Source organism: Miscanthus floridulus, chromosome 5 (genome assembly GCF_019320115.1).
Source record: "Miscanthus floridulus cultivar M001 chromosome 5, ASM1932011v1, whole genome shotgun sequence".
NCBI lineage: Eukaryota > Viridiplantae > Streptophyta > Magnoliopsida > Poales > Poaceae > Miscanthus > Miscanthus floridulus.
Window position 1 is genome coordinate 128,351,609 of NC_089584.1, and position 19,815 is coordinate 128,371,423.

At 46.1% G+C, this 19,815-nt stretch overlaps 2 protein-coding genes across 2 annotated transcripts; one reads left to right on the forward strand and one right to left on the reverse strand.

Moving 5' to 3' along the window:
* Positions 1 to 9,969: 9,969 nt before the first annotated feature.
* LOC136453536 (probable mannose-1-phosphate guanylyltransferase 3) lies at positions 9,970 to 12,484 on the forward strand. The gene is made up of 5 exons (XM_066454095.1): positions 9,970 to 10,169; positions 10,464 to 10,608; positions 11,166 to 11,228; positions 11,315 to 11,554; positions 11,626 to 12,484. The coding sequence occupies exons 2-5, from the start codon at positions 10,498 to 10,500 to the stop codon at positions 12,295 to 12,297; spliced, it is 1,086 nt and encodes a 361-aa protein (XP_066310192.1). The 5' UTR covers positions 9,970 to 10,169; positions 10,464 to 10,497; the 3' UTR covers positions 12,298 to 12,484.
* A 3,831-nt stretch (positions 12,485 to 16,315) lies between these two features.
* On the reverse strand, positions 16,316 to 19,518 carry LOC136453537 (CASP-like protein 5B1). The gene is made up of 3 exons (XM_066454096.1): positions 19,081 to 19,518; positions 17,928 to 18,060; positions 16,316 to 17,112 (listed from the first exon to the last, which is right to left on the reverse strand). The coding sequence occupies exons 1-3, from the start codon at positions 19,209 to 19,211 to the stop codon at positions 16,912 to 16,914; spliced, it is 465 nt and encodes a 154-aa protein (XP_066310193.1). The 5' UTR covers positions 19,212 to 19,518; the 3' UTR covers positions 16,316 to 16,911.
* Between the last annotated feature and the right edge of the window lie 297 nt (positions 19,519 to 19,815).

The window sequence follows — 19,815 nt, forward strand, 5'->3', positions numbered from 1 at the left end:
TGACTGATGATATAAAGCACAAGCAAATGGAAAATGATGATTTTCTGGAGGGAGAACGCGCTGATCTGCAACGTAAATTGCAGCTGAAACAGCATGAATTGGAGATGTAGATGGAGCAAAAACAAGCAAGTAAAGAGAAGGAACCGGAAGAAAAGGAAAATGAGTTAAATAAGAAAATGGATTGTGGAAAATAAGCTCCGACATGGTATTGAGTTGAATGAGTCCAAGATTCAGAAGATATTAGTGGACAAAAGGGAGCTACAGATGGAAAGATCATTACTGCTAGAGGAAACACCTTATCGATCTATCTGAAAAGTACAAGGCATGCAAGAACTGCTCATTTCTATTTAAGCTCTAAAGACTCAAGCTTTGTACCATACAACCACGGCTAGCACCTAATAATAGACTGAGCTAGTGCCTCTTGTTAGGCTTTCAACTATCATCTCAGTACACCATATAACAGCTTTGTATCATCAAATGCTAAGGAGCTATTTGGCTGTCAGCTGGACATGTGGTGGGATGCCTCATGGTTGCAATGACATTGGGCTTCCCTCAAACAGCACAAATCCTCATATGTGAAACACTGAATAGGACAATCGCCTAATAATATGTCAAACAACACAAATCCTCAAACAACACAAATCCTCATATGTCAAACAACGACGGCTAGCGCCTAATAATAGACTGAGCCCAAGACAAAGAGCAGGTGACAAATTAATCGAAAGCAAGACTTGATTATAGATTTACAGTTCAATACCTGACAGCCCGCAACTCACTGGATAGTCAAATTTAGGCTTGCCACCCTTATAAGGCTTCTTCACCTATTGTCAAGTACAATAATGTCAAGCTTCCATGGAGGAATACCAATGTTGATAAATATGGAATAGATGAAGAAAAAACATACAAATCAAGAAAATAGCATGACCCTTGAGAAGGAAGAAATGTACAATCCTTTGCTGTTGCCTTGTTACGCAAATATGAGTAAATAAATAACATAAAAGAAGGAAACCGAGCAAAAGTTTATTATGATGCAGTACACAAATAACAAAGAGTTCATGCCAAACGCTCATGGTACATGAAACGAATTCAAACCAGCAAACACACATCAATTGAAACATTTGAACACTCATGCAAACAAATTAAACGAAGGATGCCTAAACATCAGCGTTGCTACAGTTCCATTTGTCCACTTGTTTTCCTAGTTAAAGGTGATCCAAGACAGTCGGCCATCGCGTGTTTTCATGGTTAGGAGCGTCCTACGGTTGAGTTTCTTCCTGCATAGGTACGTGGCTCTCAGGAACTCCTCGGTCCCCTCTGGAAAACCATCTTTTTCTAAAATCTGACACACTTGGTCCATCTCCTGTTCCTCCCGGCTGAGTTGTTGACCACCCGATGCCATCTCTTTCACGGTGTCTGATATGTCTCTCACGCAGTCCTCCAAGCTGACACTCTTCTTTTTCTGCGGGCTGTCCACCACATGGTCCCTGGTGCGCCTTTTGGATGACTGACCAACACTGGATCTAGCTACGAACTCCTGTGACATAGCTATAGGAGTGGCTTCGGTCATCCGTGGCGGTGTCCTCTCACGGTGCCCACCGGCACTGAGCATTGTGCCCCTATCTTTGGTTTGGTGCCCGTACAGAGTGGTCAGTTCATCAAGGAACTCTGGCGGAGCCCCAGGATCCACACCTTCCTCAGTACAGTCCTACAAGTGAACAAGATAGTTATTCGAACAGTACATGTCATTGCACGAGTAGACCCAAAGAATAGATGAAAGGAGTTACCTCTTCCTCTTCTTGGAACAAGCTGGGATTAGCTATGACAGCTCCAGTTTGGGGGTCACGGCCGAGGCCTATATGGGTGATACGGTCGCGCCAGGCGAAGTAGTGTCGCCGTATGGCCGATAGCTTGTTCTGCAGCTTCTTATTGGCCAACTAAAGGCCAGTTTGTGAGGCGAATCTGCGGTACACATTTCTCCATCCCAGTTTAGTTAAGCCAAACTGGTTGAAGTTCATTTTATTCTTCTCAGCAATGCAAAGGTCCATGAGAATTTTCGTCTCCTCATAGCCCCAATGGGCTCGGTCGCTAGACGTCTCTCCATGAGTCCTCGACATCTGTACCCAGGTGCAGTTACTATGGTGTTGTACTTATGCTAGATGTATGTGGGGCTACAGTAAAGAAATGGGCATGATGCACGAAGCATATAGGCAACATAAGTAAGGATATGTGTAGGTTTTTGTTGAGTCCAGTGACCTAATTTTTGGATACAAAGATCTCTCTTGAATAATATTATGTTGTTTATACAATTCATTTAACAGGGAATGAGATTTATAGCTGGGCTGCTGCTTCTTTATATGAGTGAGGAGGATGCATTCTGGTTTTTAAGTAGCATTGCTGAAGGGAGCTGTCCATGCACCAATGTAAGACTTGTATCAGGTAGTCGTTATTATGTTGCGATTACATTTGGATTTCCAGTTGTTATAATTTGAGGGCTTCATAATGCTTGTTTGAGAAATTAGGTATGGAGCTCATGCCAAAATTGGGACAACACTTTGTCGAAGAAATGATGAACCCAAGCATGTATGCCAGCCAATGGTTTATCACAGTTTTCACATATTCCTTCCCATTTTATCTAACTCTTAGAGTTTGGGATGTGTTTCGTTATGATGTTAGAATCTTATCCTGCCATATGTGTATTTCGTGTTCAGATTGCATCTTGGTTTATTTGACTTTTGTCTAGGCAGTATTGCTTTATAAATAGTATACTCTCTTATATCTGTACAACTCCTTTCATTAGGAAACCCCACTGGTTTACATAAAGAGTTTTGACTTAAGATATACTACCTCTGTGCACGAAACATACAGGCAAGATGTATGTGGGGATACAGTAAAAAAATGGGCATGGTGCACGAAACATACAGGCAAGATAAGTAAGGAATAAACTAGAGTACACTTGCCTTTTCAAGCAACTTCGCGTGTTTGGAATGCCGATAGTAATGCCTGGCTTTAGGTGGCGAGCACGACGAAGAGGAGGTTTGTGCCAGTGTGGACACCGTTGCACTGGAGCCGTCGAAAACTTGAAGAAACCACTGAGAGGGGATCTGTGGAGGCCGAAGGTGATGGCGACGAGCTGCAAGGCGGAGACGTTGGCGCCGATGGAGAACACCCGGATCTGCCCACGAGGCGGTCAGAACCGGACAGGGGGAAGAAGGCGGGCTCGGATCCGGCGACGGAGTGGGGCGGGGGTGTGCCATTGGCGGTCGCGGCGGCTGGCGTCGGGACGAGAAGACGAGGCTAGAGCGACCCCAAACCCTAGGCGCGGCGCGATGGGGATGATATTAAGCGAGGGGGGATGCCGGTGTTGGATCTGTCGGCGGCGTGGGGCGAGGGTGCGCCGCTGACGGCCACCGCGGCTGGCGTTGCGAGGAGAAGACGGGGGCAAGAGCGGCGCAGAAACCCTAGGCGCGGCGCGATAGGGAATGGAATGAGGGAGGGCGCGCGCGGGTGTGGTCCTTCGCTTGTGGGTCTGCCGAACGGCTGCGGGAGCTGGCTGATTTCGGTTTCCTTTAGCAGCAGGTGCAGCCCAGCCGACATCAGCCAACCGTGGAGCAGCCGAACACGTTGTAGGTTGTGCGCAAAAAAAAGGGTCTAGCCGTCTAGGCTGTGCGCGCAAAAAAATAAAAAAGGTCTAGCCATCTACAGGGCGCCGAGCTCGACGTCAGCGTCTACGGCGCCGAGCTGCCTACCAAATCAGCGTCACGTCAGCGTCGAGCCCAGGAACTCGACGCCAGGGACGCTGGCGTCGAGACATGTTAGCTTGGCGCCAACATCGATGGCGCCGAGCTAAGAGTCCAAATTCTAAAATATTTCCTCAAAAAATCTATTTGTGAGAAACTAAAAAAAAGCTAAAAATAAAAAATTTGGGCGGAGACTGGCGCCGGCTGGACCGCCGGACCGGGTAAACCTGGGCCAAGAAAACCACAAAAAGGTAGACGTGTCACGCGTGCATGGCGCCAGCCGCCAGTGCACCTGGGCCAAGGCCTCGGCTTTGGAGCCGGTGGCATCGCGACCACGAGTATGACTGGGCTGCACCGTCACGCTGGCATCGCGACCACGAGTACAGCCAGGTGAGCCTGTTCCCACGAGTAAATCTCTCGTATCCTGGTTGGCTGGTTCGTGTGAGAGTATGGTTGCTGATTCGTGAAGAAGTACTGTTGGTTAGTTTGTGTGAGAGAAAAATACTATTTTGGTTGGAAATTTACGATCGTTTACGACGAGCCACAGCCAAACGAACAGGCTGTGATTGTTTAAGGCACCGTTTGGATGCCGAATTTTTTGGCGAAATGTTACCATAGCATTTTCGTTGTTATTTGGCAAATAGTGTCCAATCATAGTCTAATTAGGCTTAAAAGATTCGTCTCGTGGATTTCGTCTAAACTATGTAATTAGTTTTATTTTTTATTTATATTTAATACTTCATGCATACGTCTAAAAATTCGATGTGACAAAAAAATCTTGAAAAATTTAATATTTTAGAATGGAACTAAACAAGCCGTAAGTCCGAGCAAGGTGGAAGTGAGCCCGGGCCGCTTTTCCTGCCCCGTCCCGGCGGCCGGCGCGTCGTCAGCAAACGAATTCGTCGCCGCGCGCATATACGCCTGCGCCAACCGAAACCCGCGGCCGCTCCTTGGTTTTTGCCTTTTGTTCGGACAGCCTCTGCCTCGGTCTCGGTTCCGCTTCAGAAGATGATCAGTTCCAACGAGAATTTCCGTTTGTACTCCTCCGTCTAAAAACAATCTGAATGCCGTAAAGAGCAAGAGGGTATTTGGTTAGTAGATATACTTTGCCACATCTCACATTAGATAAGTTTAATCAAATTGACAAATTATCGACTAAACCTAGATAAGTTCTTTTAGCCTTCACATGTCATAAATAAAATAAAAAAGTGTGGCAAAATTTACTCCCTATGCCTCAAAATTCATAGTCTTCTAAAACAATAGCCACTGCGTAGGGTGTATTCCCAATAGGTCTGGATGAAAAACTCGTAACTCGCTAGCTCGCTCGTTAGTGAGTCAGCTCGAGCTCGGCTCGTTTGAATTTTTATTTAACGAGCTAGCTCGTGCCAGCTCGGTTAATTAACGAGCAGCTCGTGAGCTGCTCGCGAGCCAAAACAAGCCAAGGTAATTTACATGACAACAACTACAATCGTCCCATATATCTCTCGGCCTAGCCAAATACAACTTTAACCAATCCATATATGCCACGGCCTATGGCCTAACACGATTAAACACTACAATCCTAGACCAGTAGACCCTAGGGCCCCACCCAGTTACCCCACCAGCCTACCCCATGGCATCATGTTCACGCGAGACGAGTCCAAAATTTATATGTATTTTGTTTATTCCATTTTAAATATGCATGTTATGTATTTGTTGCTAGCTTATAGTTATAATCTCTATATAATGTGTTTTTGTGTTTTGGCTCGCGAGCCAAACGAGCTAGGTCGAGCTTGCTAACGAGCCAGAAGCCGAGCTAGTCTCCTGGCTCGTTTGTATAACGAGGCATAACGAACCGTGCTAGCTCGATATCTAGCCCTAATTCCCAACTACTGTAGCTTATGAGCTTTCTCATTTTTAGCAAGAAATGTTTTTACCACCTTATTTACAATGGAACCTACCAACTAGTACAACCAAGACAATCAAAGTTGTCTCAGACAAGTGAATTTAGTACACGCTCCAAGTTTCAAAAAAAAAAAAAAACGTGCAGCAAACTTGTGTGTGTCTGTCGTTGCAATGTACGATTGGTAGTAATTTTTTTTTTAAAAAAAATCGTTCCAACGAACCTCCGACAGCACTTGGTCACGCTCATCGACCTGCTGGAAGCTATAGCTGCGACACCGTGTTGATAAGCTTCACTCTCCTATTCAGAGGGGAGAAAAGGACTTGCAACCCCTAATTCGCTGGATTCCAGTGGATTACGCCACCCGGCAGTAGAAACTTTCCACTGCAGGGGCATCATCACCTGAATATATTCCATCCATCGATCGACATCGAAATAATGATCCTGAAACGGTCTTCTTCTCCAGCGGAGCAGGTAAGCTGTAGGTTTCCGTGAGCTGAAAAAAGTGCACAACCGATGTGATCACCGTCCAATCGCAAGCTCGTCGTGTAAGGCTACGCAAAGCAACCGTTTTCTTCCAAGTGATCGATCCTGGGATGAACTGCCCCAAAGAAAACCCATTGGCTGTCCATTCCGCGGCGATGGAAAGCACAAAACCAATGAGCTGTCCATCGATCCAGGGCCAAAGTATTGTTAAGGTTCAGAGCGGTATTGGATATACATTGTTTCGGGTTCCAGTCGGTCTCAGTTCAAACAGTACAGGTTTCAAAGTCTTTCTTGCTAGGCTATTGGATTAGTTGTTCTTGTTCACGTCCCTTTCCATGGCGACTTTGCATTGCCTGCCCTTTTTATACCCCCTCATCTCTCAAGCGTCCTTGGCCACACTACACTACTCATCATCCTAGCCACCTCGCTCCCTCAATTCACAAGTCACAGGGACGACAATAGCTAGCTTCTGAGATTTCTCAAAACCACTCTAGTACATAGTGCTCTAGCCTCTTTCAAGCACAACCGGCCATGGAAGGCATCATCCCGTTCATCTTCAAGGTCATAGCGCAGTACAAAGAAGAAGGGCAGGCCGCCTCCTTCGGTGGCATGGCCTCTGATGATTCTGTCGAACCCTCCCCGGTGTCGTCGTCGTACGTGCTACTGCCTGGTGACTCCGACGGGCGCCACCGCGACGAGAGAGACGACGGCCGGCAGCTCTGCCCGACGTCCGTGGACTCCGAGGCCGTCACCACCTGTACCGCGAGACCGTCTCCGCTCCGATGCTCGACGCTGCGCCGGCGAGCCTAGGGCGGTGGATTTTGCAGGTTTGGTAACACCAAGCATTGCCTCGCAAGATAAAACCAAGTATGGTGTACTAGGTTCAAGTTCTGTATGCATCTTTTTAGCTTTTTTGCCCCTTTTCTTACTCTGTGAAAGGAGCTTTTATGCCTCGCTAATGAGGCACAAGTCTCAAAGGAGGCTTCGCAAGTTAAACATCGAGGGGGTTTGCAGCGTGAAAAATAACAGGCAACCAATAGCCGGCACCGGCATGTGCGCAACAGCACGAGGCATGTAAATTGAAATATCTGTATCATGGTTGCAGGAACCGTTGTGCTACTTATTATCTCGTCACTCAATAACTTTTTTTTTAAACTCACACAATACCGGTTTTCTACTGTACAGGATGTTACTTCTGCCAGTCATCTTCTTGGGTGGAAATTCTGTCATTTTTCTTTCTGTCCCACGCTGGCCCAATTGAAAGCATGTGTCCGAGTCCTAACGCGTAACAAAGTTCAGCCCAATGGGCCATGAGTCCGTATGAGATTAAACGGAGCTGTTTTCGAGTCCGTACAGCGAGAAAAAGAAGATGCAGAAGCTGCACACCAAGACGTGTGGAAAGGCCCATTGTCGCTAAATTTTTCTTGCAATATAAATTTGTTTAAATCCCCTAAAAAAAATATATAACTTTGTTCAAAGAAAAATGCTATATATCTGTCAACAGATTTTCTTTTTTTTTATCTGTTAGATCTTGGGTCGTTCATTTTGTTTGGAGGTTTGTGCTGTCCTCTGGATGCACTGTGTAGCTATCAGCTAACAGATTTGTTCTGTCAAAATCTATCAGATTTTGACCAATAAAAAGATGATAACTCAGCAAAAAAAAAACATAGACTTTGTACTGCTAGGTTCAAAAACTTTGAATTGTCACATTATAAACTTTGTACTGCCAGATTCAGAACTTTACACTCAGGATTTATAAAGTTTCAACTATGACATTACAAATTTTTTACCGCTAGATTCAAAACTTTAAACTATCACATTATAAACTTTGCACTGCTAGAATCAAAACTTTACACTCAGGATTTATAAACTTTGAACTATGCCATTAAAACTTTATACTTCTAGGTACCAAACTTTGATCTATAACATTATAAACTTTATGCTGCTAAGTTCAAAACTTCACAATTAGGATTCATAAACTTTCAACTATGACACTACAAACTTTGTACTGCTAGGTTTAAAACTTTAAATTATAACATTATAAACTTTGTAACTGTAAAGTTCAAAACTCAAACGCAAAATTCAACAGATATAAAGCCGACAAAACTATCGATTGATTTATATGTATATTATCTATCAGATTTTCTTTTCGTGAGTTGTCTTCTTTTTTGATTGGCCAAAAATCTTATAGATTTTGGCAAAAGAAATCTGTCACCAAATTGCTAGACAGACCCTTGTTTAAATTCTGATAATATTTTTACATCGCTCCTTTATTAAGTGTCTATAAGGGCATCTTGTCAGACCCTCGAAATTCCATAACATGAGACCTAGTCGACTGAAACAAAACCGCGGCTCACCTAATTTTTTATAGCAGCAAACTACTTCCTCCTTCCCGGGCTCACCTAATTTTTTATAGCAGCAAACCGTTTCCTCCTTCCCGGGCTCACCTAATTTTTTATAGCAGCAAACCGTTTCCTCCTTCCCAAATTATAAGACGTTTACTTTTTTGACATCAAATTTAACCACTCGCCTTATTCAAAAATTTATAAGAGCCGGCCAAACTAAGAAGCTAACCATATCTGTCTTTGCAACAAGAAAGGCCATATTTCTGCATATTCACTCGTGATCCCAGCACATTCAGGTTAGAGCTCAAAGAGAAGAATGGAACGCTGAAATGACAGGATTCAACTAGGGGGGTGTTTGGTTCTTTAGTCATTCCTAAAATTCATGTTACATTAAATGTTTAGATACTAATAAAGAGCATTAAATATAGATTAATTATAAAACCAATTACATAGATGAAGGCTAATTTGCGAGACGATTTTTTAAGCCTAATTAATCTGTCATTAGCATATGTTTACTGTGGCAACACGTTGTCAAATCATGGACTAATTAGGCTTAAAAGATTCGTCTCGCAAATTATTCGCAAGTTGTATAATTAGTTTTATAATTAATCTATATTTAATACTGTCTAAACATTTGATGTGACAGTAATTTTAGGAGCGGCTCAGTAGTTCAGAGTTCAGGGCTCGGGCTATGGCCATGGCGCAACGCAAGTAGTATAATACTGTACTTTAGAATTCAGCAGAAACATAGGCATGAAATCAGTCGGTGTCGGTCGCAGATTCATTCGTAGCCCGTCGGTCGCAGATCGTGCTTGCAATCTGCAAGCAGCCCGAGCGGTTCGTTGGATTCACCGACACTGCAGCAGGGTTGACCTCAAAAGACCCGAGATCTGCCGGGTTTCGCGACGCATCAGAAGGTGCGTGCATGGCGCGGCTATTGCGAGCTGCATGGGATAAGATAATCACAGCCCCAAACAGGCGGTCCATGCCCGTGGCGTCGTCGAGGAATCAGCTACCAGAATATGCCGAAACCATTGGTGGACTCGTAGTACTTCGTTGTCATCAGAAAAAGGAAAAAACGGAAAAGGGTTGCGGCGCTTGTTCAGCACTTTATCTCGGCTTCTAGTTAGCTGACACATGCACAGGCAGACAGGCGACTCGGTGCCTTGGGCTCGGGAAAGTAGCCATGGCAAACTGGACCGACCGGAAGAAGCAAGCGCCTGCTTTTCCGTCGACGAAGGAATGTGTGTGATGGATGCCTCCGGCCGGAGCCCAGAGAAACACGCTAGCACAGTATTTCCGATGGACAGACAGAAGAGGCGTGCCTTTGCTTCGGCGCAAAGCCGGCGATGTCGCCTCGCCGGCCCAGGCCAGCTGCGAATGGCAGCCACGGAAGATGGGCGACGGGAGAGGGAAAAAAGTGACAGCGTTGCAGACGGTGGTGCCAGAGCTACACCGCGCTGACGTGGCCGCCCCGGCCCCCGAGTGAGATCAAAAGGACGGGGGCAACCGTGGGCCCTATATAGCGGACCCTCTCGCTGGAGCTGGGCCTCCGAGCCCAACCGTTGAGGAGGAGAAGCTAATCGCCAGAAGCGGCAGCAGCCTCGCGCAGCGGTCTGGTGGTGGGTGCCCTCTTCGCCGGTGACCGGAAGGGGAGGGGGAAGCCGGAGGACGCTCAAGGAGAGGCCGGCGGTCCCCAAATCTCACTTCCTCCCTTTGGTACCTCTCTTCTTCTGTTCCCAAGCACCTGTAGCCCTGGATCCTCTCCTCCGTCTCAGTTAGTCCCGAATTTGTTTAGCCTTCCTAGGCGCGCGAGATCGATCGGTCTCGGTTGGCGCCATAGGGTTTGGTACCCAGGGCGCAGGCGACCTTTATTTACCAAACTAATTTGAAGGGTTCAGTTAAGCCCCTTGCAGATCGATTGTTTCCATTTTCCGATTCTTTCATTTTGTTCTGATGCGTACTTGACAGCATGATGCTATGTTTCTGATGGCTTGTTATGTGTGGCAATAGGGATTGAGGGAGGAAGGAAAGGAGGTGCTTCACCATGAAGGCGCTCATTCTTGTTGGGGGTTTCGGAACCCGCCTTCGACCTTTGACTCTTAGCTTCCCGAAGCCCCTTGTGGATTTTGCAAACAAGCCCATGATTCTTCATCAGGTAAAGATACTCGTTTTAAGCTGATATAACATGAGCATTCTAGCACCTTTTGAGAGCGGGAATGAGCATTGTGATACACTATCACTATACATGCTACTTATACTGGCATGAAAATCAGTTTTCTTTGTAATATGTTATCAGTGGCCTCGAAAGTAATACTGAGCTCAATATGAGTAGATATAGTTACAGATTTATAGTTGCTTTGGTGTTTCTTAACCCAAGACCACATCATGTCAGCATCCATCATCAGTATATTTTGATTGTTGCTGTGCCAGAAGTTAGCTTAGGAACAATTTAGCCATTCAACTATTACTTTCCTTTGTAGTCACCCCTTTTTTATTTATAAGATTTATCATCAAGTTGGGAAAATCACTATGAATTATCAATTTATCGTGTAACTTCCTCTCTTCATTCTTTTCCATAAAAAATGCAAAAGCGAAACGAAACAGATATCATCTAGGAATTTTGCTTTGTGCCCAAGTACATATTTAAACATCAACCAAGACTCTTTTATGTGTGTCTGGCTGCAAGAATTAAAACCTATTCATTCTGTGCAGATCGAAGCTTTGAAAGAAGTTGGGGTCACAGAGGTGGTTTTGGCCATCAACTACCGCCCAGAGGTAGAAATGACAGACCACTCATCCTTTCTATTGTCCCACTTGGGTCTGGCTTCTATGATCTAATTGATGTGTTATATGTCTTCCAGGTAATGATTAATTTCTTGAAGGACTTTGAGGATAAGCTTGGCATCACAATTACATGCTCGCAAGAGACTGAGCCCTTAGGAACTGCTGGCCCTCTTGCTCTAGCAAGGGACAAGCTTGCAGATGGATCTGGCGAGCCGTTCTTTGTCCTCAACAGCGATGTCATAAGCGAATACCCATTTGCTGAACTCATCAAATTTCACAAAGGTCATGATGGTGAGGCAACAATTATGGTCACTAAGGTAAATCCTTTTGGACACTTTTTTTTGTGGAATCAGCCTGTATATGTCAACTGAATTTTCTTTTCATATAGGTGGATGAACCATCAAAATACGGTGTTGTGGTTATGGAGGAGGCAACTGGCAGGGTGGAAAGGTTTGTTGAGAAGCCAAAAATATTTGTGGGCAACAAGATCAATGCTGGGATTTACTTACTGAACCCATCTGTCCTTGACCGCATTGAACTGAGGCCAACATCAATTGAGAAAGAGGTCTTCCCTCAAATTGCAGCTGATCAGAAGCTCTATGCAATGGTCCTTCCAGGTTTTTGGATGGATGTTGGTCAGCCAAGGGACTACATTACTGGCTTGCGTCTTTATCTATACTCTCTTAGGAAGAAATCAGCTGGCAGGCTAGCTACTGGAGCACATGTTGTTGGCAATGTGCTGGTGCATGAGAGCGTCAAGATTGGAGAAGGTTGTCTGATCGGTCCTGATGTCGCCATTGGACCTGGATGTGTTGTGGAGGATGGTGTGAGGCTTTCCCGCTGCACTGTCATGCGTGGTGTGCGTATCAAAAAGCATGCTTGCATCTCAAATAGCATTATTGGGTGGCACTCAACTGTTGGACAATGGGCACGAATAGAGAATATGACTATCCTGGGGGAGGATGTTCATGTGTGTGATGAGGTATACAGCAATGGCGGTGTTGTTCTCCCACATAAAGAGATCAAGTCAAGCATTCTGAAGCCTGAGATCGTCATGTGAGCTCTCCAGTTTAGCTACAGTACATTCTTAAGTTCTTTGACAGGGAGGATTGCAGATTCCCTTTTATAAACGATATTGCCTGGTATATTCGACCTAATGCAAACAGCTTCATACATGTTCGCTTGTTAAACTATTGACAATGTATCCTTGTTCGTTGTTGAAAAGTTTAGTACTTTAGTGTCTATCATATTCCACAAGTGATTGTGATATACTGAGCTTGGAGGTTTTGGACCCTTGATCTGCAGAAGTTCAATACAACAGCATGGATAAGTTAAAAAAAACTGTGGCCCAAGGTAACTTTCAGTAGTAATGTTTGTGTGCCAAATGCTCTTCCCGGAGAAATGTACACACAGCCCATGTGTGATGTAACCTAAGATGGCTCGAATTTAATCTTTGTACCAATAAACACGCTGTCGGTCTCTTACCAATGAATATACTGTCGGTCTGCTATCTTGTCCGTGGCTCCCAACTCTTTAGTTACTACGTAGTACTTTCTTTAATTTTATTTTTAAAAATAATTTTGGCAGGAGCAGTGTCGACAAAAGATGTTCGGCTATCTATCGAGGGGTATCCCGTGATGGTAGATTGATCGGTAGAGGTGCGCGTGATCAGGAACCGGATGGTGACACAAGGCGCAGAGACAGCGATTTAGACAGGTTCGGGCCGTCTGATCGACGTAATATCCTACGTCCTGTGTCTTTGGTGTATTATATTGAGTATGAGATGTATCGATCTGTCCACTAAGGGACCCCTGCCTCTCCTTATATACTCCGGAGGGGTAGGGTTACAAGAAAAATAGCCTATTTGGTACTATACAATATCTTGCGGTGCATGCCGAGCAGCGCCGTGCACGTCTTGATCTTGTGGGCTGAGCCACCTCTGATGGTGCGGCCCATGTCTTGTCTCGTGGATACCGGAGGTCATACCCCCACAGCCAGTCCCCGAGCCTGACAGTAGGTGATGTAGTCACGTGGTGTCAGGGTCAGAAAGTAGAAGACCAGCCGAGCAGGCAACAGTCCCCGGGCGTAGCCTCAAGATGAGAAAAACGCACATTCACCGCAAGGTGAAGTGTGTCCACTTAGTCCCCGAGCCTGCTGGAAGATGAAGAATGAATCTTGTAACAGGGTCAAAGAAAGTAGAAGACCAGCCGAGCAGGCAGCCAGTCCCTGGGCGTAGCCTCGAGATGAGAAAAGCACACATTCGAACAGCATGGAGCAGCTTGATAGCACACCGATGAGACGTAGCAAGATCCGACCACCAAAGGAGTCCCCGGCGTAGCTGGTGACGTCCGAGCACCGAGGAGATCCCGGCGTAGCTGGCGATGTCCGAGCACCGAGAAGTCCCCGGTGTAGCTGGCGATGTCCGAGCGCCGAGGAGTCTCCGGCGTAGCTGGCGACGTCCGAGCAGCGAGGAGTCCCCGGCGTAGCTGGCGACGTCCCAGCAGCGAGTCCCCGGCGTAGCTGGCGATATCCGCGCACCGAGGAGTCCCCGACGTAGGTGGCATTGTTCGAGCACCGAGGAGTCCCCGACGTAGCTGGCGATGTCGGAGCATCGATGAGTCCTCGGCGTAGACGGCGATGTCCGAGCACCGAGGAGTCCCCGGCGTAGGCGGCGATGTCCGAGCACCGAGGAGTCCTCAACGTAGCTGGCGATATCAGAGCACCGAGGAGTCCCCGGCGTAGGCGGTGATGTCCGAGCATCGAGGAGTCCCCGATGTAGCTGACGATGGCGGAGCACCAAGGAGTCCCCGGCATAGGCGATGATGTCCGAGCACCGAGGAGTCCCCCGCGTAAGTGATGTCCGAGCACCGAGGATTCCCCCGCGTAGGCGGCGATGTCCGAGCACCGAGGAGTCCCTGGCGTCGGTGGCGAGGTCCGAGCACCGAGGAGTCCCCAGCGTAGCTGACGATGTCCGAGCACCGAGGAGTCCCCGACGTAGCTGACGATGTCCGAGCACCGACGTAGCTGGCGACGTCCGTGCGGTGAAGTGTGCCCACTTAGTCCTCGAGCACGAAGAATCCGAGCGCCGAGGAGTAACCGGCGTAGCTAGCGATGAAGCACGAGCGACGAACAGTCTAGTCAACTGGTCGGCGGCGAAGTGAGCATTGAGTAGAAGCAACCGGCAAACAGTCCGATCAACTAGTCGGCGACGGAGTCCATGAACCAAGCGGTCCGACCAGTCGATCGGTGGAGAAGTCCGAGCACCAGGTAGTCCGACCATCTGGACGATGATCCTGCAATACAAACATGTAGAACGGATAGTACATGATGTAAAGATATATGAACTCCGGAGAAAAAAATAGCATATGTAGCTCGACGATCAGTTGGAGCGAAGATGTATTTATATTTAATATAAACCGTCCGACCAGTTAGTGTGTAGCTGAGTCTCCAGCCCTAGCTAGCCCATAGTCCATAACGTCGAGCACGGAGCCCGTGCACGTGTAGGAGGAATAGGCGTGACCAAGGAACCGCTGCCGACCACCCATAACGCAGAGCGTGGAGCCCATAGCACATGTAGGGAGGAGCCGGAGACAGGGCCGTCTCTGGAAGCGTCCGAGCATCAACATGACTGTTTGGGGGTTTCGAAAATCATTTGGAGAGCAAACATGGAGAAAACAGTTCGGAGAAATATCATGGCGACATACGAAGATTGAAGAATATTTAGGAAAATATTTAAGCGTGACTTAGCTTTAGACAGAACGTCTGGTCGGCGACGTATGACGTTATCTGATCGGCGTTGACGGCGAGCACTTGGCGGGCGGTGAGTTGTTGGTGAAGACGACCTCGGAGATGGTTCTGAGATCGGATCTGCTGTCGCGGGGGCTGGTGTAGCCAGCGATGAATCGTTGTCGTGGACCGACATGGATCTCCACGAGATTGATGACGAGAACGCGCTGTTGATTTAAGGTCCATCTGTCTCGTCATGGGATCAAGCGCACACCCCCTACCTGGCGCGCCAACTGTCGACAAAAGATGCTCGACAATCCACCGAGGGGTATCCCGCGATGGTAGATTGATCGGTGGAGGTGCGCGTGATCAGGAACCGGATGGTGACACAAGGCGCAGAGACAGCGATTTAGACAGGTTCGGCCCGTCTGATCAACGTAATATCCTACGTCCTGTGTCTTTGGTGTATTGTATTGAGTATGAGATGTATCGATCTGTCCACTAGGGGACCTCTGCCTCTCCTTATATACTCCGGAGGGGTAGGGTTAAAAGAAAAGTAGCATATTTGGTACTATACAATATCTTGTGGTGCACGCCGAGCAGCGCCGTGCACGCCTTGATTTTGTGGGCTGAGCCACCTCTGATGGTGCGGCTCATGTCTTGTCTTGTGATATCGGGGGCCATATCCCGAGAAGCAGGCTAGTGGTGAGCAAAGAAGTAGGTCCTGTTTTGGCCCGGCACCTGAGTCCTGACTCCTGAGGGTTACATTCAACCCTATCTGTAGAACTCCGTTTTCAGTTTGAATAAAATGCTGGAACCATGGCATTATGCATGGGTACGATGTCTTAGAAAACAATGTGCCGATGTTTTCCCCCCTCTATATTGGTGACTGTTTCTATCATCGTCATCGTCTTCTCTTTAAATCATTCTAATATAGTCTGGAATTAATGTGCCGAAAGAGTGATGGATTATTGGTTCTGAGCTAGTCAAACAGTCAGTCATGCAATTGTAGCCAACAAAATGAGGAACCATACTTGGGGCTCGTTCGGTTAGGTTGAAATCCACCAGGAATTGTTCCAGATGATGAGATGTTATATAAATTAGTATAGTGATCCTGGTAGGAGTAAATCCAGGGTATGAATCTCTAGGAAACGAACGAGCCCTTGGGGTTTCATATCGTGCTACTTGTCCATCTATGAACCTCGGAGAAATTGTGTGGATTGGAACTGGTCTGCTCAAATTATTTTCCAGATATATTCCAGAATTGGTTACAGACATGTATAACAATATGGCCTGGACACGTGCGCGCAGTGGACTGAGTACGAAAAGCAACATCATAAATTTGTATCCCTTTCCCCTATTTTCTTGTTGGGATAAATGACTTATCATGAGATAATCATACAATATTTCTGCGGTAGAAAGTTGAAATAACATCTCTTTCGGTTGCAATCATTGTCGTTGGGCCCTTTGGAAGACTTGCTAGATCTCAATGTCCCTATCATATTAAATCATCCAAGGATTTCTGCAATGCTTGCTACAAGAAAATGGGGGAAGAATATATATGAGGTGGCTCGATGTGTCATTCTCAGCCTCTCAGGGCAACATGAGTTCGAAATTGACATCGGGAATCCAAGAAGAGCAGCAATCGCCAACTCCATGAAGATGCAGAGCTCAGGTACCACAAGCAGATGCCGCCGTGACCAGGTATATCCCCCCAGCAACAGAGCTATTATTTTGTCCAAAGCATTTGAAACAAATGTTTGTGATTGGGCAAAATGGCTAATGGAATATGTATTCTTGTAAGAAGAGCTCATGGAACTCAAGTCCCAGAATTTTTAGAATTTCTAGTGTGCGGTCTGCTAAAAAAATGAGCTTATATACAAAAAAAAGAGAGCATGTTCGAGATATACGAAGAGAGCATTACAGACAGCTTACACAAGGTCAGTTTTCACAAGGAAGCAAGAAGCCAAAACATTACCAGAGCAGATGCAGCACTAAATGTACAGCAAAGAAATGCAAATGCAGCAGCAACTTCGAATCTTCCACAAGGGAGTTGAGGATCCCTTCTGCAGAAGTATGCATCCCTTTCGAAAAGTACCACTACGCCTGCAGCTGAGCATGCAGCAGCAAATGAAAGAATTGCCGTTACCTGCATCATATAGTGCAATCAGTCAGAACTTCACAAAGCCACATTTCAAAAGTTCAATATCAGAGATATAACGTGCTTCATAAAACAATGCCCAGTATGTCTTTTTTCTAGAGTGGCTTGATTGTTCAAGTCCTGGTCATGTATAGAGCCACCCCGCACCCTTTCCTTTTCGGTTGGGTGGGTGTGTGGTGTTTGTTTGTTTTTTGGCTTGCTGGGTTTCTTTCTAAATCCAGCAGGTCTTGTATTCCTCTATCTTAATGAAATGACACACAGATCTCCTGCGTAGTCCGAGAAACAATAAAACAATGCCCAGTATGATTATGTCTTTGATCCTACCATTCAAAAAAAAAAACTTCCATGTAAAAAGTCATAGATATTACTTGAAGTTCACAACTTCACATATGTTTCATTCAGGTTCAAATTGGTAGTGATCAAGGTGACACCAAAAATACTAACAAAACTAGGAAAAGATGCTTCAACTTCATGAACATGTAAAGCTAGGTATAACAGTGTACCTGATATTTTACATGTCTGCAACAATCGAACAGAAATGGGATAATTTTACAGTCACTTATATGATATATAATGTGAAATATGAACAAAAACAAAATAAAGCATGAATGAGTGGAATGTTTCCAAGTACTGCAGGATATTTTACATCCAGGTGATAAGGTTTATAGATTGAAAATGCCACGAAAAAAATGGGTACTCAATTTAGTTGTAGGATGCAGTAATTGATAACTTTGGATGGTAGCAGAAACAAACGAGGTTCAGTGATATAAAACATGGATAAAAAGATGCCTTAAATAATTTACCCAATCGCCAACAACAAATAAACTCATGAGAAAAGCTTGCTGAAGATCTCTTCTCAATATCAAGGCATAGCAATCAAGACATCCAAGCCCCAAGCTCCACAGTGCTTGTAGTCCCATAGATGCAATCAAGTAGCTGAAATTTGGTAGAAGCGGCAAAGATGGGTTATGCAGTTGAAAACCAAGCCCTAAATGAACAGATGCATTGTATATCCAATTTCTACACCTAACAGAGATGAAACAAAGGCCATTCATCAAGCTGAATGAAATAAAGTACGATATATAAAATAATATAACAATTGAAATGAACTACACATTTGCCTTCCTATAGTTAACAATGACAAATCTTCAATTTGATCACTACAAGAAAAAATGGTGAAGTGTTTATCAGTATAGAGACTAGAGAAATGGTTGGACAGACTCAATAAATTATTGTGAATGCACGTACATACTGCAAAATTGGGACCTCCTAGCGATGGCCAACCAAATCATAGGTTCAGTGCTGGCAATTTGCAGGAATGCTGGTCGGGTACCAATGTTTAAGGTAAAGACATGTTTTCATTTCAATTTTTCCAAATGCACAAACTGCATCAATAAACAAGGTGTCTTGCAAATAAATAGTATATCTGGTACTATTCTGAACAAGAAGACGACGTCCACACTCCACACTCCACAGGGAACCCTCCATATCCCATCACACGGCAGGTAGTTCAACGCAGACAACAAAGCAAGTAATCAGGCAAAATAATCATGCTACATGCAGATACGGAGCAGATCCCAACCCCATGACCGCACTATGTCCTACACGCAGATACGGAACAGAGATCACAATGAGTGTGTTTGGTTCGAGGAATGAGATGATCCATCATCTTCTCGCTCATCACTTTTTTGTATTTGGTTCTGTGGAATGAAATGAGTTGATCTATCATCATCTCATTCCTCACAGACTAATAATTAGTATATGTATGAGAAATGAGTTGATTCCACCAAAACTCATGGGATGAACTCATAATGCATCACATGGACCATGGGTGACTCCACCAACCAAACACGCCAAATGTTCACGAGCAGAGCACCGCCATATAGGCGCTACGCTAAAACAATCAGAGATTCAGGATTTTAGGGGACACAGGTCGCAAGCAGTCTGGGACGGTACCAGAAGGCTGTGTAGTTGGTGAAGCCGGGCGCGGAGGCCATGGCGCAGATGGACGCGGCGGCGAAGACGAACTGGCCCGCCCGCAGCGCCAGGCCGCCCGACGTCCCGGGGCGTCCGGCCAGTTCCGTCATCTAAGCCGGCAGCAGGTCCTCCAGCCGCTTCCTCTCAAACGACGCCGCTTTGTTGGTCGGCGGCCATGTATTGCGCGCGGCGGCGCGGGTCTCGGTGGGCGGCAACGGGGCTTGCGCGAAAGAGCGGCGAAAAGCTGGTGCTTTCGGTGCTGGGGCCTCGCAGGGTGAGGACTGAGGAGGATTTGGGAATTTTCAACTTTCAAGGACGGCGGATGGGTGTCCTGCTAGTGGTTTGCAGCCTTGCAGGAAAAAAGATGGCGCCTTTTTAGGATCGGCGGCGACCAGGCGTTGGTGGAGGCATCGGTTAACCGCCGGCCGATCAGCAGGCAGCGGATTGCTGGCTTCCTTGGGTTTAATGATCTGGGCGCGTCTCTTGGTCAACTGAGACTGAGAGTGACATTTGCCAGTCAGTCGGTCCACGCTCAACTTGCATCTATCAATGGAGAAGATCGAGGGTAGAATGCACGATGAATAATTCCAGCTCACAAATTGTTGAAGCAGTCCACCTAGGAATTATTGACCTTATTCTGAATCAAACGAACAAGCCCCGAAGAGGATGACAACTTCATCAGCAGCACTAATCTTGGCGCCAATCTAAGGGCGA

What these genes read in the sequence shown, in the direction of transcription:
- LOC136453536 (XM_066454095.1), top strand. Translation starts at nt 10,498, where the DNA reads ATGAAGGCGCTCATTCTTGTTGGGGGTTTCGGAACCCGCCTTCGACCT. An exon ending in CCATCAACTACCGCCCAGAG is followed by an intron (nt 11,229 to 11,314) that starts GTAGAAATGACA and finishes TATGTCTTCCAG; the next exon opens with GTAATGATTAATTTCTTGAA. An exon ending in CAACAATTATGGTCACTAAG is followed by an intron (nt 11,555 to 11,625) that starts GTAAATCCTTTT and finishes CTTTTCATATAG; the next exon opens with GTGGATGAACCATCAAAATA.
- LOC136453537 (XM_066454096.1), bottom strand. Translation starts at nt 19,211, where the DNA reads ATGACGGAACTGGCCGGACGCCCCGGGACGTCGGGCGGCCTGGCGCTG. An exon ending in ACCAACTACACAGCCTTCTG is followed by an intron (nt 18,061 to 19,080) that starts GTACCGTCCCAG and finishes ACCAAATTTCAG; the next exon opens with CTACTTGATTGCATCTATGG. An exon ending in TATTTGTTGTTGGCGATTGG is followed by an intron (nt 17,113 to 17,927) that starts GTAAATTATTTA and finishes TATATGATGCAG; the next exon opens with GTAACGGCAATTCTTTCATT.